The sequence below is a fragment of the Papaver somniferum genome, chromosome 11 (genome assembly GCF_003573695.1).
Source record: "Papaver somniferum cultivar HN1 chromosome 11, ASM357369v1, whole genome shotgun sequence".
In the NCBI taxonomy this organism is placed as follows: domain Eukaryota; kingdom Viridiplantae; phylum Streptophyta; class Magnoliopsida; order Ranunculales; family Papaveraceae; genus Papaver; species Papaver somniferum.
The window spans coordinates 135010678-135037995 of NC_039368.1; the positions used below are offsets into that span (position 1 = coordinate 135010678).

Consider the following 27318-nt stretch of genomic DNA (forward strand, 5'->3'; position numbering starts at 1 on the left):
AAATAACCAAACAAGATGATTAATTTTGTTCTAAATGCTCAACGTAGAGTACCTTACGAAACAACCAACAAAGCTAATCAAAAATTAATCAACTTGGTTGTATCGTGCTCAATATAAGACACATTACGGAGCCTCACAGTATTACATAAAATATGGATCAGTGAAGATCAATACTGTGGAATACACAAGGATTCATTCTATATTCAATCATTATATGCATAACAATAATTAATAGACATAATCCTTGAACACAAAATATTTTAACCTATCTTCTATCATAGATTGACAATATAGGCTTAACTTTTGTATTTGTCAAAAGTCTATTCATTCGTTAATCAATAAACGAATATCGATTACAAACGACTTTACTTTTGAAAAAATATGGGACAACATAATTCACGGACGTAAACACCAATATCCCATAACAAGTTGCAATATAACAAATCATAAAGATTAAATACGGCAAAACATCATCCTCCAAACAGTTTTAGAATTTAAACCAAAAACCTAAAAACATGAAGATGAAAATAATAGCTATGTGTAGTCACAATCATCGCTATTCAAAGCACTAGTTATTCTTCCAACTAAGCCAAAAAGAAGACATCCTAGGAAACAAAAACAAGCTAAAAAAAAGAACTCCAGTGCAATTTCGAACATGAACTGAGGTCAACTGGATGATTCAGAATCCTCATTAGACACGGAGTCTTTGAGCTTGTGATTAGCAGCATTCATTGCAACATCAGAGAGGTGATTCTATTTGCGAAGATCATTGATGTAAGACTTTATGAGACCAAGGTCAGCAGTAACCTTTTCCAACTCAGTTTTCAATGCATCAAGATTTTTCAGAGTAACAATGATCTCTTGTTTTGCTTCCCCAAAGTACTTAAGAAAGTCGTGAACAATTTCAGCAGATATCATATCATCCTTTTCAGCATCCTCATGAACATAGGAAAAGTAACATGAAGCATTAGGATGATCTTCATCTACAAGGGTTCTTTTTTTCTTAGACTCGACAACAAAACCTTTGTTAAGGAATCCTCTTGCAAAACTACCATAGCAAGATGAAGAAGAATACATTCTTGATAACCCAAAAAACAACCTAGAGTACGCGTACGTTTTGCAGCTCAGTAGGTAAATATTTAAAGGTTTCCTGAGGGAAGGATTTTAGGGTTTAAACAGTTGACTCGTGCTAGAGAAAAGATAGCCGAACGAGTGTAACACTGCCCAGAAAAGTAAGGCTCACAAACAAAACTCTAGTTACAACTGAGATTAAGGCTCAATAAACTCAAGATGAGTAGTTGTACCAAGGACTAGGATAAAAAAAAAACTTCCTAACAACGAGAAACAATACTTTAGAGCAAAACAAATACTTTAAGTAGATCAGGTCTGCAAAAGTTTAGCTATGGACAATAAAAAAATAGCTCCACTCAACAGATCCAACAACCAAAAGTATACCTATTAAAACATCTTACTCAAGAGGATTTTTATGAGTAAGATCTTTAAATCTTGTGATTAATTAGCACAAGTATGAGCAACATACTCATCAAGAGATTTGTGTTTATGGTCAAGTTTCTTTTTCCTCCTGAGACGAGAAAGTGATCCCTTGTTATGTGAGAAATTATCATAAAACTCACTGTCATCAAAATACGAGGCATTGGTTGAGTTCTTACCAGAAGAATTTAGTTTTGATGAGGACGACAACCTGTTGACGAATTCTTCATACCCTTCAATTATCTTCTTCATATTATCTCTCATTTCATCAATTTTTCTTCTTTCATCTGAACTTTCTTTCTCAACTGGAGCAGTGTTATTTTCAGAGACCATCACACGATCTTCCTTTAGACGATGTTTATTCAGACGTCTGTTTTGTTCTTGAGTGTTTGAGGAACTCATTGAACTTACTTTCCTGGTAACATACACAGGGTAGGTACGAAAACCAATTGGTTTAGACATACGAATGTCAGTTACACCTTTAAGAATCAAATATAAGGCGTGTTGAAGTTGAACCAGGGAGTTTTTTGTTCAACTTAGAGGTTCCCTTTCGTTTCACAGAACTCTTTGTTTTACAGACAAGACATACTTTCTGATCATCAGAATGATTAGATAGTACAGTCTTAATATCATCGTTAGAAGATTTCTTCCCTCCATTTGATGTGAAGCCTTTTTGATTGATGGTGACTTCAGGCACATTCGTTTTACAAGAAGGGGTTTCTGTTTTTTCTTCTGAGCATGAACCATCTTTTGTGTCATAAGTACTTGGTATATTAGATTGCTTTGAGCATCCTTGAATAGAGAGCTTACTCAAGCGATGTTCAATTTCCAAGGCATCTATTCCGAGGCTAGCTTCATGAGACGTACACGAAGACTTAACATCATAATTTCCTTTGGATTTGTAATCTCTTATTACACCAAGTAGAACATTGACATGATGTTTTAACCGATTAAATCTATCAGCTTGGATTCTAACAAGATTTAGAATCAATTGACTCTCTTCAGCTGTTTCCCGTTCAATTGAAGGGCTATCGGAAGAACACATGTCGGTGTTAGTCTGTCTCGTCGGTATATAATGTTTAACTATATTCGAGATAGTATAACCCTACTTTTTAACATAGTTAGACGAGATATAGCTCATATTTCTGGTAACACGTTTATCAGAGATAGTACTCTTATCCATAGAGTCATATCTCTATAAACACAGACTTGTAAGGTCTAAACGTGTTTACCTGCTCTGACACCAATTGAAAAAGCGGGGGTCTAACACCACCACCCAATATTTCGCTTATCAATCTTTATGGACAAACTCGAATATACTTTTAAGAGAATCAACAAGATTCAATCAATTAAAAGTATATTAACGAGTTTATATCTCTCTCTTGATTTGATTTCCTCAAACAGAAACTGCGAGTACTAATCAAATACAAGGAATAACTTGGATGGTACCAAAGATCAATATCCAAGTGTCAATCAATATCAATCAACAACCGTTATGTCGGATTCTCCAATTGATTGATCTAAACGCACAACCTGTATTATTTAAATTATAAAGATAAAATAATATAATGCGGAAACTGAAATAACACAGACACCAGAAATTTTGTTAACGAGGAAACCACAAATGTAGAAAACCCCGGGACCTAGTCCAGATTGAATACACACTGTATTAAGCCACTATAAACACTATCCTACTCCAAGCTAACTTCGGACTGGACTATAGTTGAAACCCAATCAGTCTCCCACTGATCCAAGGTACAGTTGTACTCCCTACGCCTCTGATCCCAGCAGGATACTGCGCACTTGATTCTCTTAGATGATCTCACCCGCAACTAAGAGTTTCTACGACCCAAAATCACAGGCTTTGTCAATAAACAAATCTGTGTCACACAAACAAGTCTATCAAAGGATCAATCTGTCTCCCACAGAAAAACCCTAAAGTTTTTGTTCCGTATTCTGATAATAAACAAGGTGAACAGGAACCAATTGATAATCCAGTCTTATATTCCTGAAGAATAGCGTAGAGAAATCAATCACCTCACAACAATCTTAATCGCATGGTAGTGAAACAAGATGTTGTTTGTGATTAGATTTTATATCTTGCCTATCGGAGATATCAATCTCAAGCCAATCAATATGATTGTACTCATACGATAGAAGATGCAAGATCAGATCACACAACTATGATAAAAGTAGTATCGGTCTGGATTCACAATCCCAATGAAGTCTTTAAGTCGTTTAACATGGTTTTAGAAGAAGAATACCAAAGGTTAAAGGAGAACCGACTCTAGCATGCAAACTAGTATCACACATAAGGTGTGGGGATTAGTTCTGCAGAGTTGCTAGATGTCCCCTTATATAGTCTTTCAAATCAGGGTTCTGCCTTGGTAACAAAGCAATCAATATCCACCGTTAGATGAAAACCTGATTTAGATTCAAGCTAATATTTCTCAACCGTTAGATCGAAAACTTAGCTTGTTATACACAAATGAACTGCGCGCTTCTAGGTTTGTTAACCGTACCCAAATGTGTACATTGTTGGCTTCAAAATAGTTAACTAAAAGGTTAGCCATATGAGCATTTCATATCAACCATGTTCTTCTTCACCATAACTAGTTCAAGTGACTCAATTGAACTAGTTAGAGAGTTTTTCAATTGCAAGGAAATCTTATGTAACTACACCAGACACAATTGAAGCAAAGATGATTTGATTCACTCGAATCGGTTCATGAACTTTTATAGCCATGGTTTTCAAATAACATTCCTTAGTCTTTTTAAGTTTAAGTTCATAAATCATCTTTAGATATATAACCTTCTCAAGTTCGCAGACTAGGTTCGCGGACTTAAGATACCAGACAGAGTTTACAAACTCCAGCAGAAATTCTCGGGATGAGATCTTCGCCGGTTCGCGGAGTGAGTTCGACTTAGCTTCACGCAAGTAGTTTGTCAACTGCAACATAAATTCTCGGGTTTGAGAACTTCGGCAATTCGCGGACTGAGTTCGCGGACTTGGCACTTGTCCTTCTTCCGGTTCTCTTGATCAACAAAGTTCGAAAACTTTGGTTCAAGGAATATGACTTATACATAACTGTGTTTCCACAACAATGCTTATGTCCACCATTGGTTATGTAATCTAAACTCTCATTCCAATCATTGAAACATTCTTAGAGGACGTTATACAGTTGTTACACCATTTCTCGTCAAAGTAATGTTCAAAGTGATTGAAACATATCATGACTTTCATCACTAGGTAAAGATAAACTTGGTCGGAGCGAAAAGCTTACAAACACATATTTCGAGATATAGATAGGCAAGGTATACTCAGCTCGAAATACCAAATTTGTATAATCATAGTCTATATACATAGCATACGACTTTTTGTCTCAAAGAGTAGGAGATAGAATAGATAGACTTTTGAGTGACAGATAAGTTCAAGTCTCCACATACCTTTTTGTCGAGAAGTTCCACCAGTTCCTTGAGTAGATCTTCGTCTTGTATGATGAATCTCCATGGAGTCCTTGAGCTCAACTACACTTACTATCCTAGTCCGAGACTTAGCTATAGTAAACTAGAAATCGAGACTTATAGTTTTGATCACTAACATTGAAAAACATGCTCGAGATAGCAACGCATGCGAGTTCGACCGAGCAATGATCTAACAAAGTCAATGACCGGTTAACGGTCAAAGTCGACCTTCGGTCAATGGTTAACTTCAACGACCGATCAATGGTCAAAGTCAACAATCAAAGTCAACTGTCGGTCAACTATCAAAGCCATGTGGCCAGTCGCGCTCCAAGCCAGTTTCCAGTCATGTTGCCAACAATGCTGCCAACTAGCATCCAACCAAGTTGTCAGTCGCGCTGCCAACTAGTTTCAGCCAAGTACTCAGCCGGTCGCCAGCCAGCCTCCATCCATGTAGCCAGTTATGATGTCAGTCAGCCTTCATCCAGTCTCCAGACATGTCTCCAGCCAAGGCAGTCTGCCAGTCAAAGATCGATAGTCGTAGTCATAGCGAAAGTCAACCATGCCAGTCAAAGACAAGGTCGTTGGTCAAACCCGCAAGCCCATGTCGATTTGGCCCGTTTCCGCCGATCTAGTGCAAAAATCCTGGAAGAATATTCTGGAAGTTTCTGGATGACATGCTGACTAAGTTGCGGAGAAAGTTCCGGAACATTCCAGATGTCTTCCTAGCCAAGTTACTTGCAAAGGAAGTTTATCTCGAAATTAGGGTTTAACCCATGTATTCAACTGTATAAATAGAGGGGAATCTCAACCACATGATATATAATATACACCAGCAAACCCTAAAAGGGATCAGAAAACCATTGTAATCCATCCATCAATATATAAAATATCCCTCCCTATGGGGATTCGTCCGTGGATGTAGGCAAAACTTTTTGAACCACCTAAAATCTGTGTCTCTCATCTTTATGCTTTTTTTTTTGTGTTATTAACCCTAATTTACAGCATCACCAAATCGATTGTGTTCTGTGCCAGGAAATATTTCTAGGTATAAACACTTTTTTTTTTCTTCCAGAAATCGAAGTCAGAAACAAAAGCAATTTGTTTCAGAAAGTAGATCTTTTTCTTTTAAAAGTCCATATGAAATTGTATTGTCCATCCAAAATATGATTTTACAACTTAATTAACTCAGAATGTATCTTCTTACGATAATGTTTGGACAACATGACCTCCGGAAGTAAGAAACCAAAACAATTTGATTCACAAAATGTCGAAGTTTTCACTTTTAGAATCCATTATGAATATATCTTCTCAAACTAACTTCTGTCTTTTCAGAAATTGATTTTACACAAATCAATTCAAACACCTCGAACTTCCAGAAGTCGAAGTAAATCCTGAAGTCAATCTCACAAGTACAAAGTCTGAATAATTTGATTCGCAAAAAATATACCTTTTTACTGTCAAAAACCATTTTTAATTTGTGTCCATAAACTAACTTCTGGTTTTTCGAGTTAAGTAACTGCTAAATGGATCTTTCTTAGTTCTTACCCAAGTCAATTAGAACACCTAAAACCTTCTCCCAAGTCAATTCAAACACCCAAAATAAAAACTTATGTATTTGTTTTTAGAAGCAGACTTCGCTTCTAAGAACCATTCTGAAATTAGGTTCTCAATTATAGTTTGTTTTTTTTTACATTTTTTTTTGCCATTATCTGGTGAATGTATTGTTTTGACATGTAATGTTAATGAGTAGTTTCATGTCATTGAGATTTAAAACAATGTTTTAAAAAATGTGTAACAAATTTAGTTGCTAGCAAAATGTTAAAAGTTTAAAAAGAAAGGATTATGAAAAATAATCGCGCATTTTTTTTAAAATAAAATCCGGTGAGCAGTATCGTGAAATTTGGGTTCAGGAGTTTGATACTTGTTTCATGACATAGAATTGATCACAAACTTATAAATAGGCCCGATGTTTTAATTCTACCTGTTCATGATCGGTTTTGGTTCGGTTTCTAGTCAAACCAAAACCGAAACCAATACTATTGGTTTCTAAAAATCTAAACCAAACCAATCCATTAACCATTGGTTCGGTTTCCAAATGGTTCCAGTTGGTTTCGGTTTGTCCCAGTGATTTTTGGTTAACCAATAATTATGTAAAACCAAAAAAAAAAACACAAATTTACAGATATAAAAATCATAGTTGCCGATAGTACTGGTTTACACAAATTTACAGACAAAAAAAAATAAAAAAAATATCAAGAATAGTTAAAGCTTACTCCAATTCTAGAGATCAAAAGAAGATATATAATATATCTTAATTTAGTTATTGACAAATAAAAAAGAAGGAAGACGAGAAGAAAAAGTCGAGTAGCAGCGGCTGTAGTTGGGGGTGGAGAAGGGAGACGACTGAGAGAAGGAGAAAGAGAAAGAGGGAGAGTATCATAATGAAATATTAGATTTAGGGTTTTTGTTTATCCTCTAAATCAATGGGTAGAATCTAATACTTGTAAATCAACGGTAAAAATTAAGTTTATAAATTAATCGGTTTTCCAATGGTTTTTGGTTCAGTTTTAGAGGTCCAACCAAACCAAAACCAACACTACCGGTTTTCCACTTTCTACACCGTAACCAATTCATTAGGAAACGGTTCGGTTTGGTTTCTTTCTAATTTATCTGGTTTGGTCCGGTTCCACCGGAAAACCGAAATCATGTTCAGCCCTACATACAAGTGACTAAACTAGTTGGTTACGAAGTTATTAAAAATCAAAAGAAGACAGTTACAAATTTAGATATAGGAGGAAACTGCAATTAGAAATTGCAATAATTAAACTTTTGCGGTCATTATATAAGTTACAGAGACATACCTATTTCTATTTACTATATGCAAGTCAAGTCTTTATGTTTTTGTTTGTATTTTGGTAATTAAACTCTATTAAATGGGGCTGAGTTTCGACTTGACTTTAATCGAGGTTTTCTCGAATAAGCTCTAATCATATTTACGTTTTATTTATGAATGATAAATCACTAGACGTTTTGTAAATCTTGTTACATAATACCCAAATGCTTGTACATCCAGTTGCATGCGTTGATTTTTGTGATTCAATTTTCCGAGCAAAAGCTAAAAGGGTGTCTGGACATCAGAAACAAAGAAAATCTGGTTTTGCTTTTCTTTCAAAAATAAAAGTCCATTTCAGAAATCAAATTCCCCAACTAAGGTAGACTAAAATTAGATAAAAAATAATTTTCTTGAGAGAATATTTGGATAGCCGAACGAGTACCGATTCTACTTTATATAAGCAGAATTCAACCCCAAAAATCAAAACCAAAAACAATTTGATTCACAACATGTAGATTTTTTTTATTTTTAAAGTCATTTTGAAATTTTGTTCGCAAGCTGATTTCTGGGTTTTTTATGTTTCTAAAGTCATTTTGAAATTTTGTGTAAACTACCTTCTGGTTTTTCGACCTAAGGCTAAGTCATATGGTGTGCTAATCTAGCATCTAAATTGGCAGCTAGGGCAACCTCCCAAGTTTCTATGGTAGTTCTAATCTAGCATACTAGATGCGCTGAATCATTCAACGGAAAATAGATTTAGGAAGATGGGCTGAATCATTCAGTGAAAAGTAGATTTAGGTTATGCGAAAAGTAGATTTAGCACACCAATCTCAACAGTCATATAAAAAAATAAATCCTACTGCTGAACCATTCCGCGAAAAGGTGATCTTGATTGTGCTGAACCATTCAGCGCAACTATTTTGTTACTAGTTCACACGCGAGCAGATAGAAGAGAGAACTAGTGTTAACAAATAAACAAACATTTTATTTTTTGAACTGCAACACTTTTTTGGCTAATTTTGTAGCCAAATCTAGCCTATAAGACTTTGTCCAATTAACTTGTAAAATGGATTTTACCCGAGTCGATTCAAGTTTCAAACACCACCTAGAACCTCCTCCTCTCTAGTCCCACTTCCAACTCAAGGGTCCGTTTGGCACCAACAAAATTCAATTTCTAGGTAGTTCTAACTACCTGGAAACCAGACTACCTCCACTGCAATAGTTGATGGTTGGCATGAAAGTTAAATGTGTGGAAAATTTAGCCAAAACTCATGTGCACTTGTACTGTATTTCTTCAAAATTTAGTCATACGTTATCCAAGTAATCAATCGCCTCAAAACAAGTAGATCATTCATCAAATCTGAATAGGGGAAAATGAATTACCGAGAAAATGAAATCAGCCCGGACATAGTTATGCCAAACGCACTCCAAGTTCCCCCACCTAGTGAGAAATGAATGAACCCGGGTTTACAACGGTCGGATTATTCTTCTCTCACCTCTTTAAATATACGGAACTCCCAAATGTCTCTTCTTTAACTGTACTTGATCCAGAGAGAGAAAAACAAAGATTCAACAATGGCGAAGAAAATGAACGGAATTGAGGTTATAGATATCTGGTCTGACGAAGAAGACGATGGAAGTTCTCCTGTAATAGCATATAACTCGGTCAAATCTGCTGTGAAAGGCGGAAATATGAAGAAGAAAAGACTAGTAATTGATGATGATGATTGTTCGATTCTGGAAAATAATCCTTTTGATTCTGTTGATAAACTCTCTACCGATGAAGCTGCTAAGGAATCTCAGGAAGATCTCACTGTTATAGCTGAAGTTGGTCAGGTAATTCACAAAAACGCCCTAATTTTTGGTTTTGATTTTGATTTTAGGGCAAATTGGAAAAACTCCTTTTGTGTTTAGTCATGAATTTGATTAACTGAAGAGAACCCATTTATGTATACAAGAAAGGGTTTTGAAGGATTAGGGTCTATGTGTGGTAAAAAGGGTTTTCTTGATGTGACCTAGAATGTGGTGATTTGAAGTGGAAAATTGGATTTGGTTTCAGGAGTGAGAGTCCTTTTGAATCCCTAATTTCGCTGATATGATTGTTGTCTTTCTTGTTGAAGGTTGCTTGCAGAGATTATCCGCATTCGAGACATCTTTGTGTGATATTCCCATTCAACACGACAGCACACGCTAGCTACTGCCAACAGGTATAAAGTTTCTTCAGTTGTACCAATCAGTACTTGTGTAGTTGTGTTTAGTGTCGGATCTCCTTTCGGTATTAGATTTGGTTTATGCTTGAATTTAGTATTTTGCAACATTTGTAGTGCTAATGAACTAGGGATCCTTTATCAGCATGGTATGTCAGCAATGACCACAAATCACTAGCAACGGTAATGCCCAAGGGGTTGGAAAAACCACATAGCAGCATCAATTCCGTATGCTAGAAGTAGATGGTAATAGAAAAGGAGTAATTAGTCAACAAGTTAAGGTAGAGTTTCATTTACGGCGGTAGTAACAGGAAATGTGGACAAATGTGTGCGTGCATACTCTCGAAGAATTGTTTGATCTTGTCGAGCAATTTCTTTTTTTGTGAAAGAGAGTTTACCTTGAGTGGCAGCTGGCTAGGAGTATCCAGTCTCTGGATGGTCTGATGTTTGGGCTGTGCTCCTTCGAAGAATTAGCTGCAGAACAGCAGAATTGTGCTAATGAACTAGGAATCCTTCATCAGCATGGTATTTAAGTAATGGGAAAACCACATCGCAGGATCAATTTCGTAATGCTAGATCCTAGATGGTAAAAACGGAAAATAAGAAGTTAACAAATTAAGGTAGAGTATCATTTACACGAAATGTTGACAAATGTGTGTGCATACTCTTGAAGAATTGTTTTGATCTTGTCGGGCACTTTTTTAAAAGAGAGTTTAACTTGAGTAGCAACTGGCTAGGATCTAGTCTCTAGATGTTCTGATGTTTGCGGCTGTGCTCTGTTGAAGAATTAGTTGCAGGACAGCAGAAGTAGTGTGACTAGTTGAGAATGTTTAATGCTAGGTTTATTTAAGCTGATCTTGGGTTAACCATTATCGTGGCTCAAAGAGTCAAAGTAAACACAGTAGATGACACTACTTCATATCATGATGCTGTAAAAACCAAAATTGTGTAGATGGACCAATTTTACTGACTTTTTGGGCTGCACATTGAACTCTGCCATTGACTACTTGTCATATTGTTATCTGTTGTTAGGTTTATAGATTTACACAGATCACTAGATTAATAAGGAGATCTTTCTTGTACTACAGCTTGTGCTTTTGGCAGGTTTTCACCCGCTTGAGTAAAATGTATTAGAATAAATGTTTGTTAGCATATGGCTTGATATTTCTAAGCTATCAGTTGTGATACATCACATGTTACTTAGAATTTAGTCTCTCTTGTAAAGTCCAAATACAAATTCATGTTAGTGTGTAGTCTGTTCTAGATTCAATAGATAAGATTGTAAAACTTCGTCTAACTACTGGCTTAAATAACAATTGGATATTGATGTGACATCTGAATACTTGTTCGGTTGAATACACTACCCACAATCCTCTGATCACAAGATAGTTCTGTCTTCTGAAACTCTCTGGAGTACACTTTCTCAATCTAACTATTGTATGTTGATGTACCATTTGAATAGTTCCTCGGTTTCACACAATGCCCGGAATCAAAAGATAGTTCTGCCTTCTGAAACTCTCTGAAGTACACTTTCCCAGTCTAACCAGGCAAACTTATGTATTTGTTGCAGTGCTACTGTTACGTTTGTGATTCAGTTGCTCCTTGTAAATTTTGGGCAGCCCCAGTGGGACACTGTCATGCAACAGCACTTGAACAAAAGTGGAGGATTCTGAGAGAACATCGGAAGCATGGTTTCTTCAAGGACCGCCGACCTAGTTGATTATCCTGGGGAGTTTCATTTTGGACATACAGATACTAGTCATTGTACAATAATTCCGTGTCAGGTTTGGTCTTCTGATTTTAGAGTCAGATCCACGTGCTATACTCTACTCGCGCTTACTGCGAAATCAGCTTACAGCTTTTGGTTCCAACTGTTTACTGGTACACTTGTAGTAGTACTAATGGACTTCTTCAGTTTATCTTTTCCGCTCAGCTGATATGTGTATAAATTATTCAGACTTCAGAGCTATTGAAAAATGAAAAGTGTGCTGAATTATTTTTGGTGTTTTCAGTGCCAAGCAGGATACTTGAGTAATTGTGTAAAGAGCTCTTAATATGAGTTCAAGAATCGTGGCCCTGATTCCCCTTGGACAAAGAGCATATAAAGCTCAAATATCAGGTATCAGAGAAACTGATGCATAAACGATAATGTAGTATCCCAAAGTCGTTTTTTTCACTTGGTCTCTATGCTATCAGGCTGCGCCTACTCAAAGACTCTATAGAATTCTATTGTCATCAATGGATGCATTACGGGTAAAAAGATGCAGAAACCCTCATCTTTCGTACCCTGTGAGGAAACTAGAAAACTTTAGGATTTCTTCTTCAATAGTTTCAATTAAGCTAGTTTGTACTCTCTCCGCTCCTAAATAATAAGGCTTGTTTGTGTGTAAATTTGCACACAAATCAGCCTATTTTTTAAATCAGAGGGAGTAAGTAAGAACGAAGGTAACTCTTTGCATCAGAAGAAGCTGTGAAGTAATATTGGGTTTAAATTCATTGTCATTTAGACTCTAAATTTTTTTGGTTCAATTTTGTAGTCCATGGATCCGCCCTCCTCAATCAATTAGAAGCTAAATGTTTACTTTGCGACAAGATTTTTGAAAATGTATCTCTTAATATGCTGTTGCAGGATTGGTAGGGGCGGAGCCAGCTTAGAGGATGGGTGCGCAGTTGCCAGTTGTACACTCAGCCCAACTGGCTTCAAAGCCCAATAAAAGTGGTTTGTGTATTTTGTTTGAAATTAAAATTAACTCACCATTTGCCTTTATTGGTAAAGATTTCCCGGAATTCATTGATGGGTCGCTAGCTACTGATTAGTGTTGGTATCGATCTAAGATTTTGAAATCCCTGATATAACAAGTTTAGTAAAGCTTCATTCGAAGTTCAGCCGTGGATTATTAAGCTGGTGACTGGTGAGAGATTACTCCTTTTCTTGCAAGAAAACTTGCCAAAAGCCCATTGCAGCTGACATTTATTGGATAACGCCAGGACCAACAAGGAATTCCTTATGTGAAAACTACAGTCACACCCATTTTTCAGATTTTCTCCACTGTGAAATCCACGGGAGTGAAACCTCAGACGCGCACCCATTTTCTATAGAAAAATTTCTCATACACCCATATTTAAAAGAAAAGCGTTTTCTTGTTTTCTTATCCTTCTTTCTTCTTTCTTCTATGTTCTCTTGATTTTCTAAAACATCTGATTCTCGCCATAGAGTAGCTAACATGGGGATTTTTTAGCGGAAGAACTTCAATTTCATGAGCCGGTTTTTAGGTTTGATCGTTTCTCGGTGATTATAAGATTTTTTTTCTTCCTGATTTTGTTTTAATTAGATCTGGTTTCTCAAATTTATTGGAATCTTAGTCAAATCCCATTTCTTTCTCACTCACTATCTCCAATTTCAGTCCTTCCACGAACCCTAATTTCTTATTCATCAGTAAACCAAAGAACCTCTATGGATTGGGGTTTGGGTCAATCTGTGTTGGAGATGCTAAGAAAACAGCGATGAAGAGGTGTGTTATCGGTGGATTGCTGGTGACTTGGAGGAGTTTGCAGTCGAGAACAAAACAAGGGGAAAGTGGTGCTGGCTGCAATTGGTGGAGATTGAATTGGAAATGGATGATGACAGACAAACAAGAACTGAAGTCGCATCACGGCTGCAATATTAGAGATAGTGGTCGTGAGCTATGGAGCAGTCAGATTGGGGTTCTTCTGCTAATTGATTAAATCTTTTCATGGGGGATTGAGTTTTGAATTAATATAGCTGCGATGGAGAATGATTGTGCTGGATGTGTTGGTCGGAGATGGACTGTACGTTGTTGTATAATTTGGATCGAGTGCAGTTAGAAGACGAAGAAGAGTTTAGGACGTTGGCTGTAACTGGTTTTGTTTGTATGGAGTTGTGCTAACTGTGAGAGTTGAGTGAACCTACTTCACTCCATGCTTTTCCTTGGGCCAACCGAGGGTAAACAGGTGCATTTGGATTCTGAAACTGTACTGTGTTCGACACTGCTATTAGCTTTGGCTGTTATCATGGAAGAATCCGGAATCAGCTAATTATCTAACTTCCGGAAGCATCAGAGGAACATTAGAGCTCAAAAAATATTTGCACTCAAAGAATCAATGTTGAGGACAAGAAAGCAAGGGGATATAAGAATGTAGAGCAAACGGATAGCCAACTATAGGACGGGGGAGCGATTTTGTGTTAACAATGGACTTACTTTCGCGATGCCACCTGAAAATAATGCAAAAGAAAAGTCTCCCCTCTGATTGATCAACCGCAGTTTCAATTTTCCAGACCCATTTTTCTTGTAGTCTGGACTGGAGTGATTCGCAAATTGGTACTGCAAAAAAAAAAAAAGAAGAGCATATGAACCATTCACATCTAAAACTTCCAGTTCAAGGTACAACACTATTACATGGTTCCATGTCGGAACAACTTACGAAGGGGAAGCTTAGGGAGAAAGAGTACTCAATGTACAAACCTTAATAGGTGAGGTGCATAATAACGGAGGGTTGACCATTTTATTCTCAGGGGAACAAGTGGCACCACTAAAAGTTAACAACAAGTTTGTGTTATCTCTGCGTAGTTGTAAGTTGAGCGTTCTTTATCGGTTGATAAACTCCGCCTATATTCAATATCTGACAGTCTTGGTAAAGGAAAGGTATTGGCGTCTTTTTCCTTCTCATGGTTCTTTCTTTGCAGGTTGACTACATGTTATGAAGACATGAAATTAAGAGAACATGAATTCATGTGCAAGTGGATACAGGTACAGGGCAAACTTGGAAGGTCCACATACGAAGGACAAAGAGCGGTATTGGTACTTGCTGCCAGCAATAGAGAATTGGATCTCGATGAAGCCATCAAAGGAGGGTTGGCCAAAGGCAAACTCGTATTATACAAGGGAAAGCTGATAGTAGTGGATTGCATCACTTGTCATGCTCTCAATAATATCTGCATAACATGTTATGCATCCGAAAATATGGCTGCATAATGCATTATGCATCCATTTTATCTGTATAACCTATCATGCAGTCGAGGAAATGTGCATTACATGTCATGCAGTCGTGCAAATGGATGCACAACCTATTATGCATCTACAAAATTTGTTGCATAACTTGTTATGCAGTCCACAAAACGGTTGCATAACACGTTATGCGACAACTTTTTTGTCACTATTGAAACCAACAAAAACAAAGACTTCATGACCTGTTATGCATCCGAAAATATGGCTACATAATGCATTAACTTTGTTATGCAGATGCATAATTTGTTATGCAGTCGAGAAAAATGGTCGCACAATTCGTTATGCGTCTGCATAATGTGTTATGCATCTTTTTTGGTGGCTGCATAGTGGTTATGTAGTCAGTTTTCGAAATTTTTCCTAAAATGATGATCACCTCCAAATTTTTCGTGACAAACAAAAAATTGATATTGTTATTTGTACTCGTTGTGTAACTCTCTTAAAAAGATTTCCAATGATATAAAATTTGTAAAATTCCAAGGCGTGGATTTTTAGATATGTTATATCCAAGTTGCGTTGCCAATTATACCTCTAATGCATAACCCGTCATGCAGATACATAATCCATCATGCAGACATTTTTAATAATTTCATATAATTATGGGTGTTACAGAAATAATTATGGGTGTCAAGGTACCTAAAATTAATTGTGGACCTGACAAGGAGAATATTATTTTTTTTTTTGGCCTGCGCCTAATTTTCCCATTCCTTATGAGCATGGTATGTCAGTAATTAAACTCTGCCGTTGACTACTTGTCATATTGTTATCTGTTGTTAGGTTCACAGAAATCATTAGATGAATGAGAAGATCTTTCTTGTACTATAGTTTGTGTTTGGGGAAAAGATTTACCCGCTTCAGTAAAATGTCTTAGAAGTTGCTGTTTGTTACCATATGGCTGGATATTTCTAAGTTATCAGTTGTAGGACATCACGTGTTACGTGGAATGTAATCGCTCGTGTAATGTCCATATATGAATAGTTCTTTGGTTAAAAACAAAAGATAGTTCTGAAACTCTTAGTTGTAAGTTTTGGGATTCAGTTGCTCCATGTAAAATTTGGGCAGCCCCCGTGGAACACTGTCATGCAACAGCACATGAATCAAAGTGGAGGATTCTGAGAGAAAATGAGAAATTCAACTTCTTCAAGGACGGCAGACCTAGTTGATTATCCTGGGGAGATTGATAAAAAATACGAGTCATTGTACAATAATTCTGTGTCCGGTTTGGTCTACTAGTGCTTGCTGCAAGATGGGCTTACAGCTTTTGGTTCCAAGAGTTTACTGGAACGCTACAGTTGTAGTAGTAATACTGATGGACTTTCTGTTTTTCTTTAGGTTCCAAGATGTGTATAAATTATTCAGACTTCAGAGCTAATGAAAAATGCTAATTTTTTATGGTGTCTTTAATCTCAAGCTGGATGCTTGAGACTGGGTCTTATGGAGCTTCCCAAGCTCTTTCCAGTCGAAAAAACCATGATCTGACTCTAAAGCACCTCTTCCCTCTCCCTTTCTTGGTATGTGGGAACTCCAGCGGGAAGACTCTCGAGACGGGCAATAGTTAGCCCCTCTCAAAAAGGTAAGAACGGACAATACCTGTCCGTCGTATTTTTAAAACCCTTGTAACTTAGTGGAGCCAAGATATATTTTAGCATAAAAATTGAACAACTTATATGAACGGAATAATCGTTATCCATTTTTAGTGAAATTCAGTAGGACCAACAGAGAAATAAGTGGGGTTTATTTAATTGGTGGACCCTAAAAATTACAAACCGGACAACCATTATCCGCTATTCTCTTAAAGTCGGGAACAACCACATGACCTAAGCTTATCCGAGGCTGATGTGTAAAGACATTTGGGAAGGAACTAGGAAGCTCCATAAGACCCTGGTAATTGTGAAAATACCTCTTAATACGAGTTCAAGACACACCCGACTGTTGCCTTAGTATAAACCCTATCTGCGACCACCCCAAAACAATTTAGATAAGAGTAGCAATACTGGTTTAAATTACAAAATCACGCCTTTTTTCATGGCAAATGTTTAGTGCTGAGAATAAATTTGCCAGAATCATAAAGATTTTATGCTAACATGTAGCTTTGGTGAGCAACATCATGAAATATGGTCCGAACATTGTTACTTGGATACCATCTATTTAGAAGAAACACATGGACATGTACTTAAGCTCGAGATGGTTCATTGATCAATACAAAATTATATACTTCGTGTGCAGAAGAATCAATTAAATGATAGTAATTGTGATGATGGAGGAAACTGTTGGGAGCAATTTTACAAGATAGAAAATCTTCATGAATATATTGGAATCATCCTTTTAACAACAAATGGGTTCTTTAATATCCTTATTGGGCCATCCTTATTTGCAGACAAGTTGTTGAGAAACAGCTGGCTTTCTCCGGAAGAAAAGGAACATTTGATCCATGTAAGAGGAAAAACATTTACAGATGTTTGCTTACATTTTTCATGGGTTCATAGAGAATTGCGTAGTAACATTTTTTTGATTTAAGTCTGTATTTAGATGAAATCCTAGGTTAAAGATCTTTTAATTTCGTCGTGGAAGGTTATTTGAATTTTAACCCATTGAAACTAAACTGATGAGAGCTTTACTCTGGTTCCCCACATTTACCAAAGTAATTACCGTCAAGATTTTCTAGAGATGCATCATGCATGACAGTTATATTAAATGGACCACTTGCATTTTTTTTTTTTTTTTTATTTTTAAATATAGCCATCCTTTTTCAAATAAAAGATCAAGAAAAATTATATATAGGCAATATCACTATAATCACTCTGATAAAATTATTTGGGATGATGATATTGGTGATCTGGTTTTGAAATCCGCAGGCAGTAAATTCTTTGTCGATTAAAAAAATGTTATACTTGTTTGTGTAAAACTTTGTTCTACTTCCTCAGTTTTCCAGTTTCTTGTGTATTTTGGACATGTAAGTTTGACGAGTATCATGATGTCAAGATGTCAAAAAACAGTTTCACACAAAATGAGAAAAATTCATCTAAACTTGTCAGGCCATTCAAAAAGAATACTTAGTGATTTTCATGATCAAATAATCTCTAAGCTCTTGCAAAAAGTATTTAAAAAGGAAAAAAATATGAACAAAGTGCCACTGTTTCATCTTTTTCTTATCAATAATACATCCAAAAGTTCCAATCGTTTGTTGGTTATGTGATATCAATGAAATATGACACGAGCATAACTCATAAAGATAATCTCAACCCTACCTGTTTCGACAGCCTCTGCCTCATTTGCTTTCAAGTGTTTGGCAATATTTTCAGAGAGCGGGTCATCTGGGAAATATGTTCAAGTATGGATTATTTTCCCTTCTTATCCACACCATTCTCCATTTTCGGGTTTCGTCTACAACAATAAGTTAAATATTAAGCAACCAATAGAAGAAAAAAAAACTAAAACTCAATACAACTAACAGTAAACATTCTCATATGCAAATTCACAACTTATACTTCTGTTGCAATTATACTTCGAATTAGACGAAGTCCTATCCTTAAAAAAACCAAAAACAAAAGAACCAAAGAATCAGGTCAATAAACATTAAACTCATTAAAACAAGCACAAGCAAAAAAAAACCTAAAAATGAAAATCCCCAAATTAGTTTAGAACTGAAAAGGAGGGGGTCTAACAACCTCACCCAATATTTCGATTAGCAATCTGTATGGACTAACTCCAATATACTTCCTAGAGAATCAACTAGACAGTCAGACTCAATCTAGATAAAAGTATATCAAAGAGTTAATATCTCAATCTCTCAATTTGATCTTTAATCAAGCAAATGGAAATTTGCGAGTCTTTATCAAATACTAAAGAGATAAACTTGGATGGTACCAAAGACCAATATCCAAGTGTCAATCAATTTAAATCAAAAACCAAAGGTTGGATATTCTAATTGATTGATCTTAATGCACAACCTATGATATTTCATTATTATAACAAAATATAATGCGGAATAGAAATAACACAGACACCAGAATTTTGTTAACGAGGAAACCGCAAATGCAGGAAAACCCCGGGACCTAGTCCAGATTGAACACCAAACTGTATTAAACCGCTACAGACACTAGCCTACTACAAACTAACTTCGGTCTGGACTGTAGTTGAACCTTAATCAATATCACATTGATTCAAGGTACAGTTGCGCTCCTTACGTCTCTGATCCCAGCAGGATACTACGCACTTGATTCCCTTAGATGATCTCAACCACAACCAAGAGTTGCTACGACCCAAAGTCGATGACTTTAATAAACAAATCGGTATCACACAGAAAAGTCTACGATGATAGATAAATCTGTCTCCCACAGATAAACCTAAGAGTTTTGTTCCGTCTTTTGATAAAATCAAGGTGAACAGAAACCAATTGATAACCCAGACTTATATTCCCGGAGAATAACCTAGAATTATCAATCACCTCACAATAATCTAAATCCTATGGTAGCGAAACTAGATATTGCGGAATCACAAACGATGAGACGAAGATGTTTGTGATTTCTTTTTATCTTGCCCTATCGGAGATATAATCTCAAGTCAATTATTCAATTGAACTCGTACGATAGAAAATGGCAAGCTCAGATCGCTCAACTATAAGAGAAGTAGTTCCGTCTGGCTTCACAATCCCAATGAAGACTGTCAGTCGTTAACCTACAGGGTCTCGAGAAGAAACCTAAGGTTAAAGGAGAACGACTCTAGCAAAACCAACTAGTATCACACAGGAGGTGTGGGGATTAAATTTTCCAGTTGCTAGATGTCTCCTTTATATAGTTTTCAAATCGGGGTTTGCAATCCAAATTACCTTGGCAATATTCACCGTTAGATCAAAAACCTGATTTAACCAAGCTAATATCTTTCAACCATTAGATCGAAACTTAGCTTGTCACACACAAATAAAAAAGCTAATATCTTTCAACCGTTAGATCGAAACTTAGCTTGTCACACACAAATAAAATGTATTTTATTTAGGTTTGAGTAACCGTACCTAAACGTGTACACTTAGTTGGTTCACAAATAGTTAACCAATGGTTAGCCATACGATTACTTCCATATTAACCATATTCATCTTCTTCACATAACTAGTTCAAATGACTCATAAGAACTAGTTGAAGAGTTGTTCAATTGCTTAGGTCTTTATGAATAGACACAATTGAAACAAAATCGGTTTGATTCACTTGAATCAATTCATGAACAATATAGCCATGGTTTGCAAAGATTGCATTCCTTATTGATTTATTGCACTAGCCCATTTTTAAGGATTAGCAACGGATAATGCATGTTGCTGACTGGTTCGCAACGACACATCCCTGTTGCAAAACATCGTGTTGCAATTTTTCGCAACGGCGTGGGACGCGTTCCGGATTTTGGTCAGCAACGAGGATTCGCAACAGCCTATGCCGTTGCTATGTTTTTTATTAGCAACAGTTTTCAGCCTATGCCATTTCAATCTAAATTGACCCACATTCATTGACATTATACACCATATACACAGTCAAGTACAAACACATCACAAAAATCATATGACAACAAGAACTTTCATTAGGACATATCCATCAAGTTAAGATTACACAAGGGAAATTTACACAATGTATCTTACAATATGTTCTAAAAGAAATAACATTGTTGGATGTGTCTAAGAGAAAAAATAAAGTTGTACCTGCCCATCCCGAAGATTAAGCAGTTAGTTTTAGTGTTTTACACATATCTCGACAAGCATCATTATTTTCTTAGCTGCCCAGGTACATAGCTATATGCCTCTTTGAATTCATTTCTTCGCTGTCATTTCAAGCTTGTCATTCCAACATCATTTGGTCATCATCCACAATTCTAGAGAAAGTTATGCACCTGTGACTCATAACCCAAATGAGTAAAAAGTCAAAAAATCATAATCCCATCGTTGCATCGCTGTGCATGCTTGACTCAAGATATAACTCTAAAATTTTCAGCAACTTCATGTTAAAATGACCCATTTAAGTAAAACAATACTTTCTTTAACAAGCAAGAACCGTGGGAGTGTATAGCAGGTAATGATGATAAGCCCTTAGAACTATTCATGCTTTAAAGGAAAACTAGTAAGAAATATCCAGCTTAACCTGAAAATGGCCATCCAAAGAGATTAAAGACATGAAACTGGGAAGAGCATGTGTCGAGCACTGCTGCATAGTCACAAACATATCCGCACATTTAAATCCAAGAATAGTTAAATGTGTTCTTCTATGCTGCTGCGGCCATAGTTTTAAACTGTGGTGTTTACTCGCATGTCCTTACAAAAGGTTAGGGTAGATGCATGATCTATGAACAATCATTGTTTCTAATGATGAGTCTAACTCAACCAGATTTGTCATCTCAGAGACAAAAATTAAAGATCTTAGAACATAGTGCTCAGTGTGAAAATCTGTGTGCCGGTGCATCATTGTATGCATCTGCGAGAATGTGTAAATCTTTACACACGTCACTTCTTATGAAATTTAAATTAACCCAACTGCAGAACAGTTCAACAGATAAAACAATTGCAGTTTGAAAAACGCTATAATAATGAGAAACAAATCGCACAAAGTTCAGCTAACCTGGAATACCAGCTGATCGTGGCAGAATAGGTGGTCTCATCATCCCAGGTGGTAATTGACCTCCAGGAATGTGTGAACTGATCAATGGTGTAGCATACAAACAGGAAACGTAAGAACGTTAAACTATTTTGCACCAGAATTAAGCCAATGACTCAAGCTGCATAACTGAAACACCAAGTGTTTGTGAATATATACACTCAAGGTCAAGCCACAACAAACTCAAGATACAACAACTGAAAGGTGAGGGGGAAAATGTAAAGTAACTCAAGCTCAAGCCACAACAGAAATTCTAGCATAAAATCAGTTTAGCATAACCACATTCCAGATGTATAAAGAAGAGTAACTCTTAATTCTAGCATAAAATCAGTTTATAATTATTTGGATGCAAAGTCAGAACATCAGATCATTTATGAAATTCGCATAATACACAGATGAACATCCCAATAGTAAAGTAAATACCTGGATTAGCATCACCCACCCACAGCCTCAAAACACTGTCATTCCTGAAAGTAAAACATAAACCAAAGTAGGCAGATTCTAAGTAATACCTACAAGAACATATATTAACTTCCCAAAAGATGGACAGACATCAATGAAATTCAAATGCTACAATAGAGTTCTATTTTGATCTTAAAGTGAACATTCAAGTTAGCATCACCCTCCCACAGCCTTAAAAGTCGAAACTCTGCAACTACTGAAAGTAAAAACAGAAACCAAAAAAATAAAACAGATACTAAATGTTCCTGCAACATGGATGGCTCAACTCTTGCGCCACTCAGTTTAGCCTAAAAGATATTGTATGAGAAAAATGAGATATGCCCCTATCACTCCCAAATCTGGGGCTCTAACCTGCTAACTAGCCTGAGCCTGACTCTGAACTTCAACGCTACAATGCTTTAGTATTGCCCCTCATTGTGAGAGTCAGAGTTAGCTGCAATCAAGCACAGGGGAACATCATAAATGAGAAACAAATGAAACCAGATGAAACAAACAAAGAAGAAAAATTCAGAGGACAAAGAGAATAATTTAACGAAACAAATAAAGTTTCTCCGTTGATAAATTCCTTTGCATAATACTCGAAACATCCGGCAACATCATCCTGGATTGAATGAGAAAATAAGGTGAGGAAAATATCCATGAGAGATTAAACCCCTAGAACACTTTTCGGAAAAAATGCATCGTTAGCATACCATGCCCCCTGCTGCTTCATCCAATGGTTTTCCACAATCAAGGGCTTTTAGCCTAGCCAGCTCAGATTTTCTTTCAAGTACCTGCAAAGAGAGGTGAAACAAAAATTTCAGCAGACCTGAAAGACCAGTTCTTCTTCACACTCAGATGAACTGGATTATAAACAACAAACCATAAAAGCAGTTTATAATTTACAATCCAAAAATATAAATTAAACTCTTAAGCTGAAAATAGATCAAAATCCCTAAAACAGCTTAACATAAAACAATATACCTTCAATGTTCTTCAATCTTGACAAACCCTAAAATGGAAAAAAATAAAATCATGTTAGATTCACATATGAAACCCTAAAACCGAAAGAGAAAGAAGAAATTGAAAAACTTAAATCGAAAAAAACAGATTCACAAAGGAAATCCAAAAACTGAAATCAAAGATTAAATCCTAAAATCTATAATTTAAACGAAACTGTTGGGACCTTAGTGGTCGGTACCCTAACAGAAATCCTAGGATTCGATAAAACATTAACTTGAAAAATGGAATCCAGTTGAAACCCTAGAAATCGATAAATCAAAATCTCTAAACCCTAGAAATCGTCAAAGATTATACCTGACGTTCTTCATGATGCGGGGGTTTATAGTTGAGAAGAGAGGAAAGAGTTCTCTAAACACAGAGATGGAGATGGAGACGGGAGGAAAGACGAAAGAGGAGAAAAATGCGAAATGAAAAACGTAAGGCAGGATATTAGGTTAGATTGGCTGAAGGGTGGAAAGAAAAAAAAAGAAGGCTTGACCGAGGTTTGACTAGGGCGTATTTAGCAGTCCTGGTGTTCCCGACCACACGCTTAATTCACACGCTTTACCCCGACTGCAGTTGCTTTTCACAACCAACGTGGCGAGGTTGCAAAATTCGCAACAAAAAGACACAGTTGCGAAAATTAGCAACGGAGATTAGCAACAGAAAATTAAGAGATAGAGAGGTAGACTTTTGAGTGATAAATAAGTTCAAGTCTCCACATACCTTTTAGTCGGATGAAGTTCCACTGGTTCCTTGAGTAGTTCTTTGTCTTCGTAAGATGATCGCCATGGAGTTTGGAGCTCAACTACACTAAACTGTCCTAAACCGAGACTTAGCTATAAGTAGTCTAGAAATCAAGACATATAATTTTGACAACTAAACTTGACAAACATGCTTGAGATAGCAACGCATGCGAGTTCGACCGAGCAATGCTCTAACAAAAACCTTACCTGACAAAACAAAAACAATTGTTAAATTACCAATACTGTTAATTTGGAATTTGAGTCTTCCTCGAAGGAGCTTAACATAATCTATCTTCCTTACCCATTGACTGTATACATTTAATCACCTACTTCTAAAATTAAAAATACAAATTTATAATCTAATTGGGTTTAAGGCATTACTAATTAAGTGTTTTTGGTTCTCTTATAGCTTAATTAAAGCTAAACAAACATAACTAGACTACACATAGCAGGTGAATTGAGGTTTCAAAAACATTAATTTACCCATACATGTACGGTATGATTAGGGTTTGGATGAATGATATTAAAACTCATCTCTCTCCGAAGGGTGTTTAACCCACCCACTTCTCCTAACCCTAATTGAGAGAAAAAACAATCGGTATAGAACTTTGAATTGAGAGAAACACATGACCAGAAACATCTCTACACATTACTCTTATTCTGATTGGTTTCTTAAACCCACCCACTTCTTCAAACCCAAATATAAAACCTAACTATGGTTCCAAAATTATTCTAATCTAATAATGGAAATGCAAAAATTAAATAGAAGTACATACCTATACCGTCTCGATTTGATGAATTCATATCCACCATCTCTGAATCTCTGCAAAGTTACATACGAGGAAGAAGAGGGAGGAGAAAACTGGAACATAAAAACTGGAAGAGAAATGTAAGAACCCGGATATAACTCTCTCTAAACTACAACTCTCTAAACTACTATTCATTTCCTGTCTTTCCTATCCGGGTAAACCTCGGAAACCCAAATAAATCCCAACTATGGTTGGTATCTAACTTTATTTGAGGGGTAAACTTGGAAAAAAGATTTCAAAACTTAACAAATAGACTCACCTGTCCTTTTATATAGGTTGAATGAAAACTAGGATGGATCAGTGGGAAAACCCAAAACATAGGATTTCGGTGAGGATTGCTCCATCATTTTAATCTAAACTAATATAAATCCTATTTGTTATAAACATGAGCAAAAGGAAAGCCACCAAAATTTGTAAAAGATTTTATTATTTTTTTTGTTAATCGAAAGTGAAGTGGTAGATAAAGAGTATTCAATTCAAAAAACTAAAATTCAAATTCATATAAACCATAACTTACTTCACACCCAGTAATGTACCCCTAAGAATTTCAGCATCTACACAGAGTACCCATCAATCATTTCCGAAATGAAAATGATATTTGACACGCTCAGATAAAATACCCGTTCTGGACCCAAAAGGAGTTGTGCACCTTTTTGGAAATTATGGGTCTTATTAGAGTCCTGGATCCCCTTAAATGGATTTTATGTGTCGGGACAATCTTAGAATAGTTTAAATTGATTTAGAATTTTTATAAAAATATATATAATTATTTGATTTTTTTAGCAATTGTTGACAAATTTCATTTATTTCAAAAAGATTTATGCTCATAATTCACGGTTTGAATTGATTTACAAGGGCTAGCTAGAAAGAATGTCCTTGGAAGCTGTCCAAATTGCGAGGTTGAATTCCAAGAACATTACTACGGATCCCAATTGTAATGGGATCCATGCTTAGAAAAAATCTTGAATATAACAAGGAGGAAGGATTCCTTCACATGTTCTATCTCACAGCTTTGACCTTTTTTTTGTGAAAAAAAAGTCCATGCTTAAAAGAGCTGCATTTTATCGTGGAAAATTATTTAAATTCAAGTTCATTTTTGGAAGAGGCGTATTTTCTTTTCCTTTTTGTTATAAGGAAATTTGGCAAAAGCCCATTGCATTGGATAACAGTTAGGGGTGAGCATGGACCGTTATGGACCGGTTTTCATCTCATCGGTGTCCTATCCAACACATTACGGATTTCAAATTTGACATCCGCATCCAATTCAACATCCAGTGGATGCACAGATGGACGGATTGGATACAGATAATTCAATGGATTGTTTTAGTTAAAATTTATAATAAAGAAAATAAACGTATAAAAATATAAAAATGATGTGTACGACACCCAAACAAACATCTTAAAAATTCTTAAATGATCCATAGTATTTTCTAGAACTATATAAATGCCCTTAATTTAACGGATATAGATGTCCAACGGATTTTCAAGGTTGCATCCGGGTCCGATCCGTAATCCGTTGGATTTCAAAAATCTCATCTGCATCCAACCCATTAGCGAACGGTTTGAGCATTCATCCGCAAATGAACACCGGTTAAATCCGCAGATTACGAGCCAAATGCTCACCCCTTATAACAATGGTTGAATAATGCCAGGCCCAACTTAGGCACTTGTCTTCGCGAGGACTTAAGGGCGAGCATTTGGGGTCTGAATCGTGGATTTATCCGGATGTGGACGGGTGTTTGGTCGGCATATCAATGGATTGGACTTGGATTTAATTTGTCGGATTTAACAGATTTTGGGCTGGATAAGAGAAAATATGACTTCCTACACTCCTAACGCTAACATGCAACTTTGGTGAGCAACATGATGGAATATGATTCCGACATTGTTACTTGGATGTCATATATACCAAGTTACCAACACTTATTTCTGCACTTGCGCTCTGGATGACTTTATTGATCTATACAAAATTATGAACACTTCGTTTGTAGAAGAAGAATCGCTTAAATGAAAAAAAGTAGATTGGATGATAACTGAGACGATGGAGGAAACTGTTGTGAGTAATTTTGAAAGATAAAAAATCTAAAGAAATCTATTTTAATCATGCTCTGGGTGGCGAAGTCAGTTGTTCCGGGTCTTAGTTTGTGGGTGAGTACTTTTGATGCACAAGTCATTTGTTCTTGGGTTTTCTATTAATAGCATCATTTTAATATAAATTTTGTGTTAATATAAATCCCACTTAGTTGAGAATACGCGTAAAAGGAAATCCATCAAAATTTGAAAGGGATTAAAATTCATGAAAATGCCATTAATTACTTCAAAGCTAGTACCCAAAAAATTTCAGCATTTAGAGTATCCACCGATCTTTTCTCAAATGAATATTATGATTGACACTCAAACGAAAATGTCCATACAAACCGTCTAAACCCAAAAAAGAGTTGTCCATCTATTTGGAAAATTGTGAGTCTTGTATGACCCGTGGGTTCCAGTAAACGGGTTTTTTATGAGTCTCTCTGGACAATGTTGGAACAGTTTTTATCCGCATTTCGTTTAGAATTTTTGTGAACTTGACTAAAATTAGCCGTTTCGTTGACAACTGTTAACCAATTTAAAAGTAAAGCAGTTATTCCAGAAATACTTCACTACTTTTAGATGTAAGATTTGGGCTGAT

General features: G+C 36.2%; 1 protein-coding gene and 1 long non-coding RNA gene across 4 annotated transcripts; one reads left to right on the forward strand and one right to left on the reverse strand.

The window, feature by feature from the left end:
* Positions 1-9155: 9155 nt before the first annotated feature.
* LOC113320158 lies at positions 9156-12007 on the forward strand. Its single transcript, XM_026568094.1, has 3 exons — positions 9156-9625; positions 9910-9996; positions 11567-12007. The coding sequence occupies exons 1-3, from the start codon at positions 9365-9367 to the stop codon at positions 11714-11716; spliced, it is 498 nt and encodes a 165-aa protein (XP_026423879.1). The 5' UTR covers positions 9156-9364; the 3' UTR covers positions 11717-12007.
* An 8555-nt stretch (positions 12008-20562) lies between these two features.
* LOC113325384 lies at positions 20563-23507 on the reverse strand. Of its 3 annotated transcripts, XR_003348025.1 has the most exons (7): positions 23408-23507; positions 23075-23102; positions 22804-22884; positions 22463-22712; positions 22073-22116; positions 21614-21778; positions 20563-20891 (listed from the first exon to the last, which is right to left on the reverse strand). It is a non-coding gene; the product is annotated as an uncharacterized LOC113325384 (long non-coding RNA). The 3 variants fall into 3 exon arrangements; XR_003348024.1 differs by having other exon boundaries at positions 21614-21690; positions 22073-22712; XR_003348023.1 differs by having other exon boundaries at positions 22073-22712.
* Between the last annotated feature and the right edge of the window lie 3811 nt (positions 23508-27318).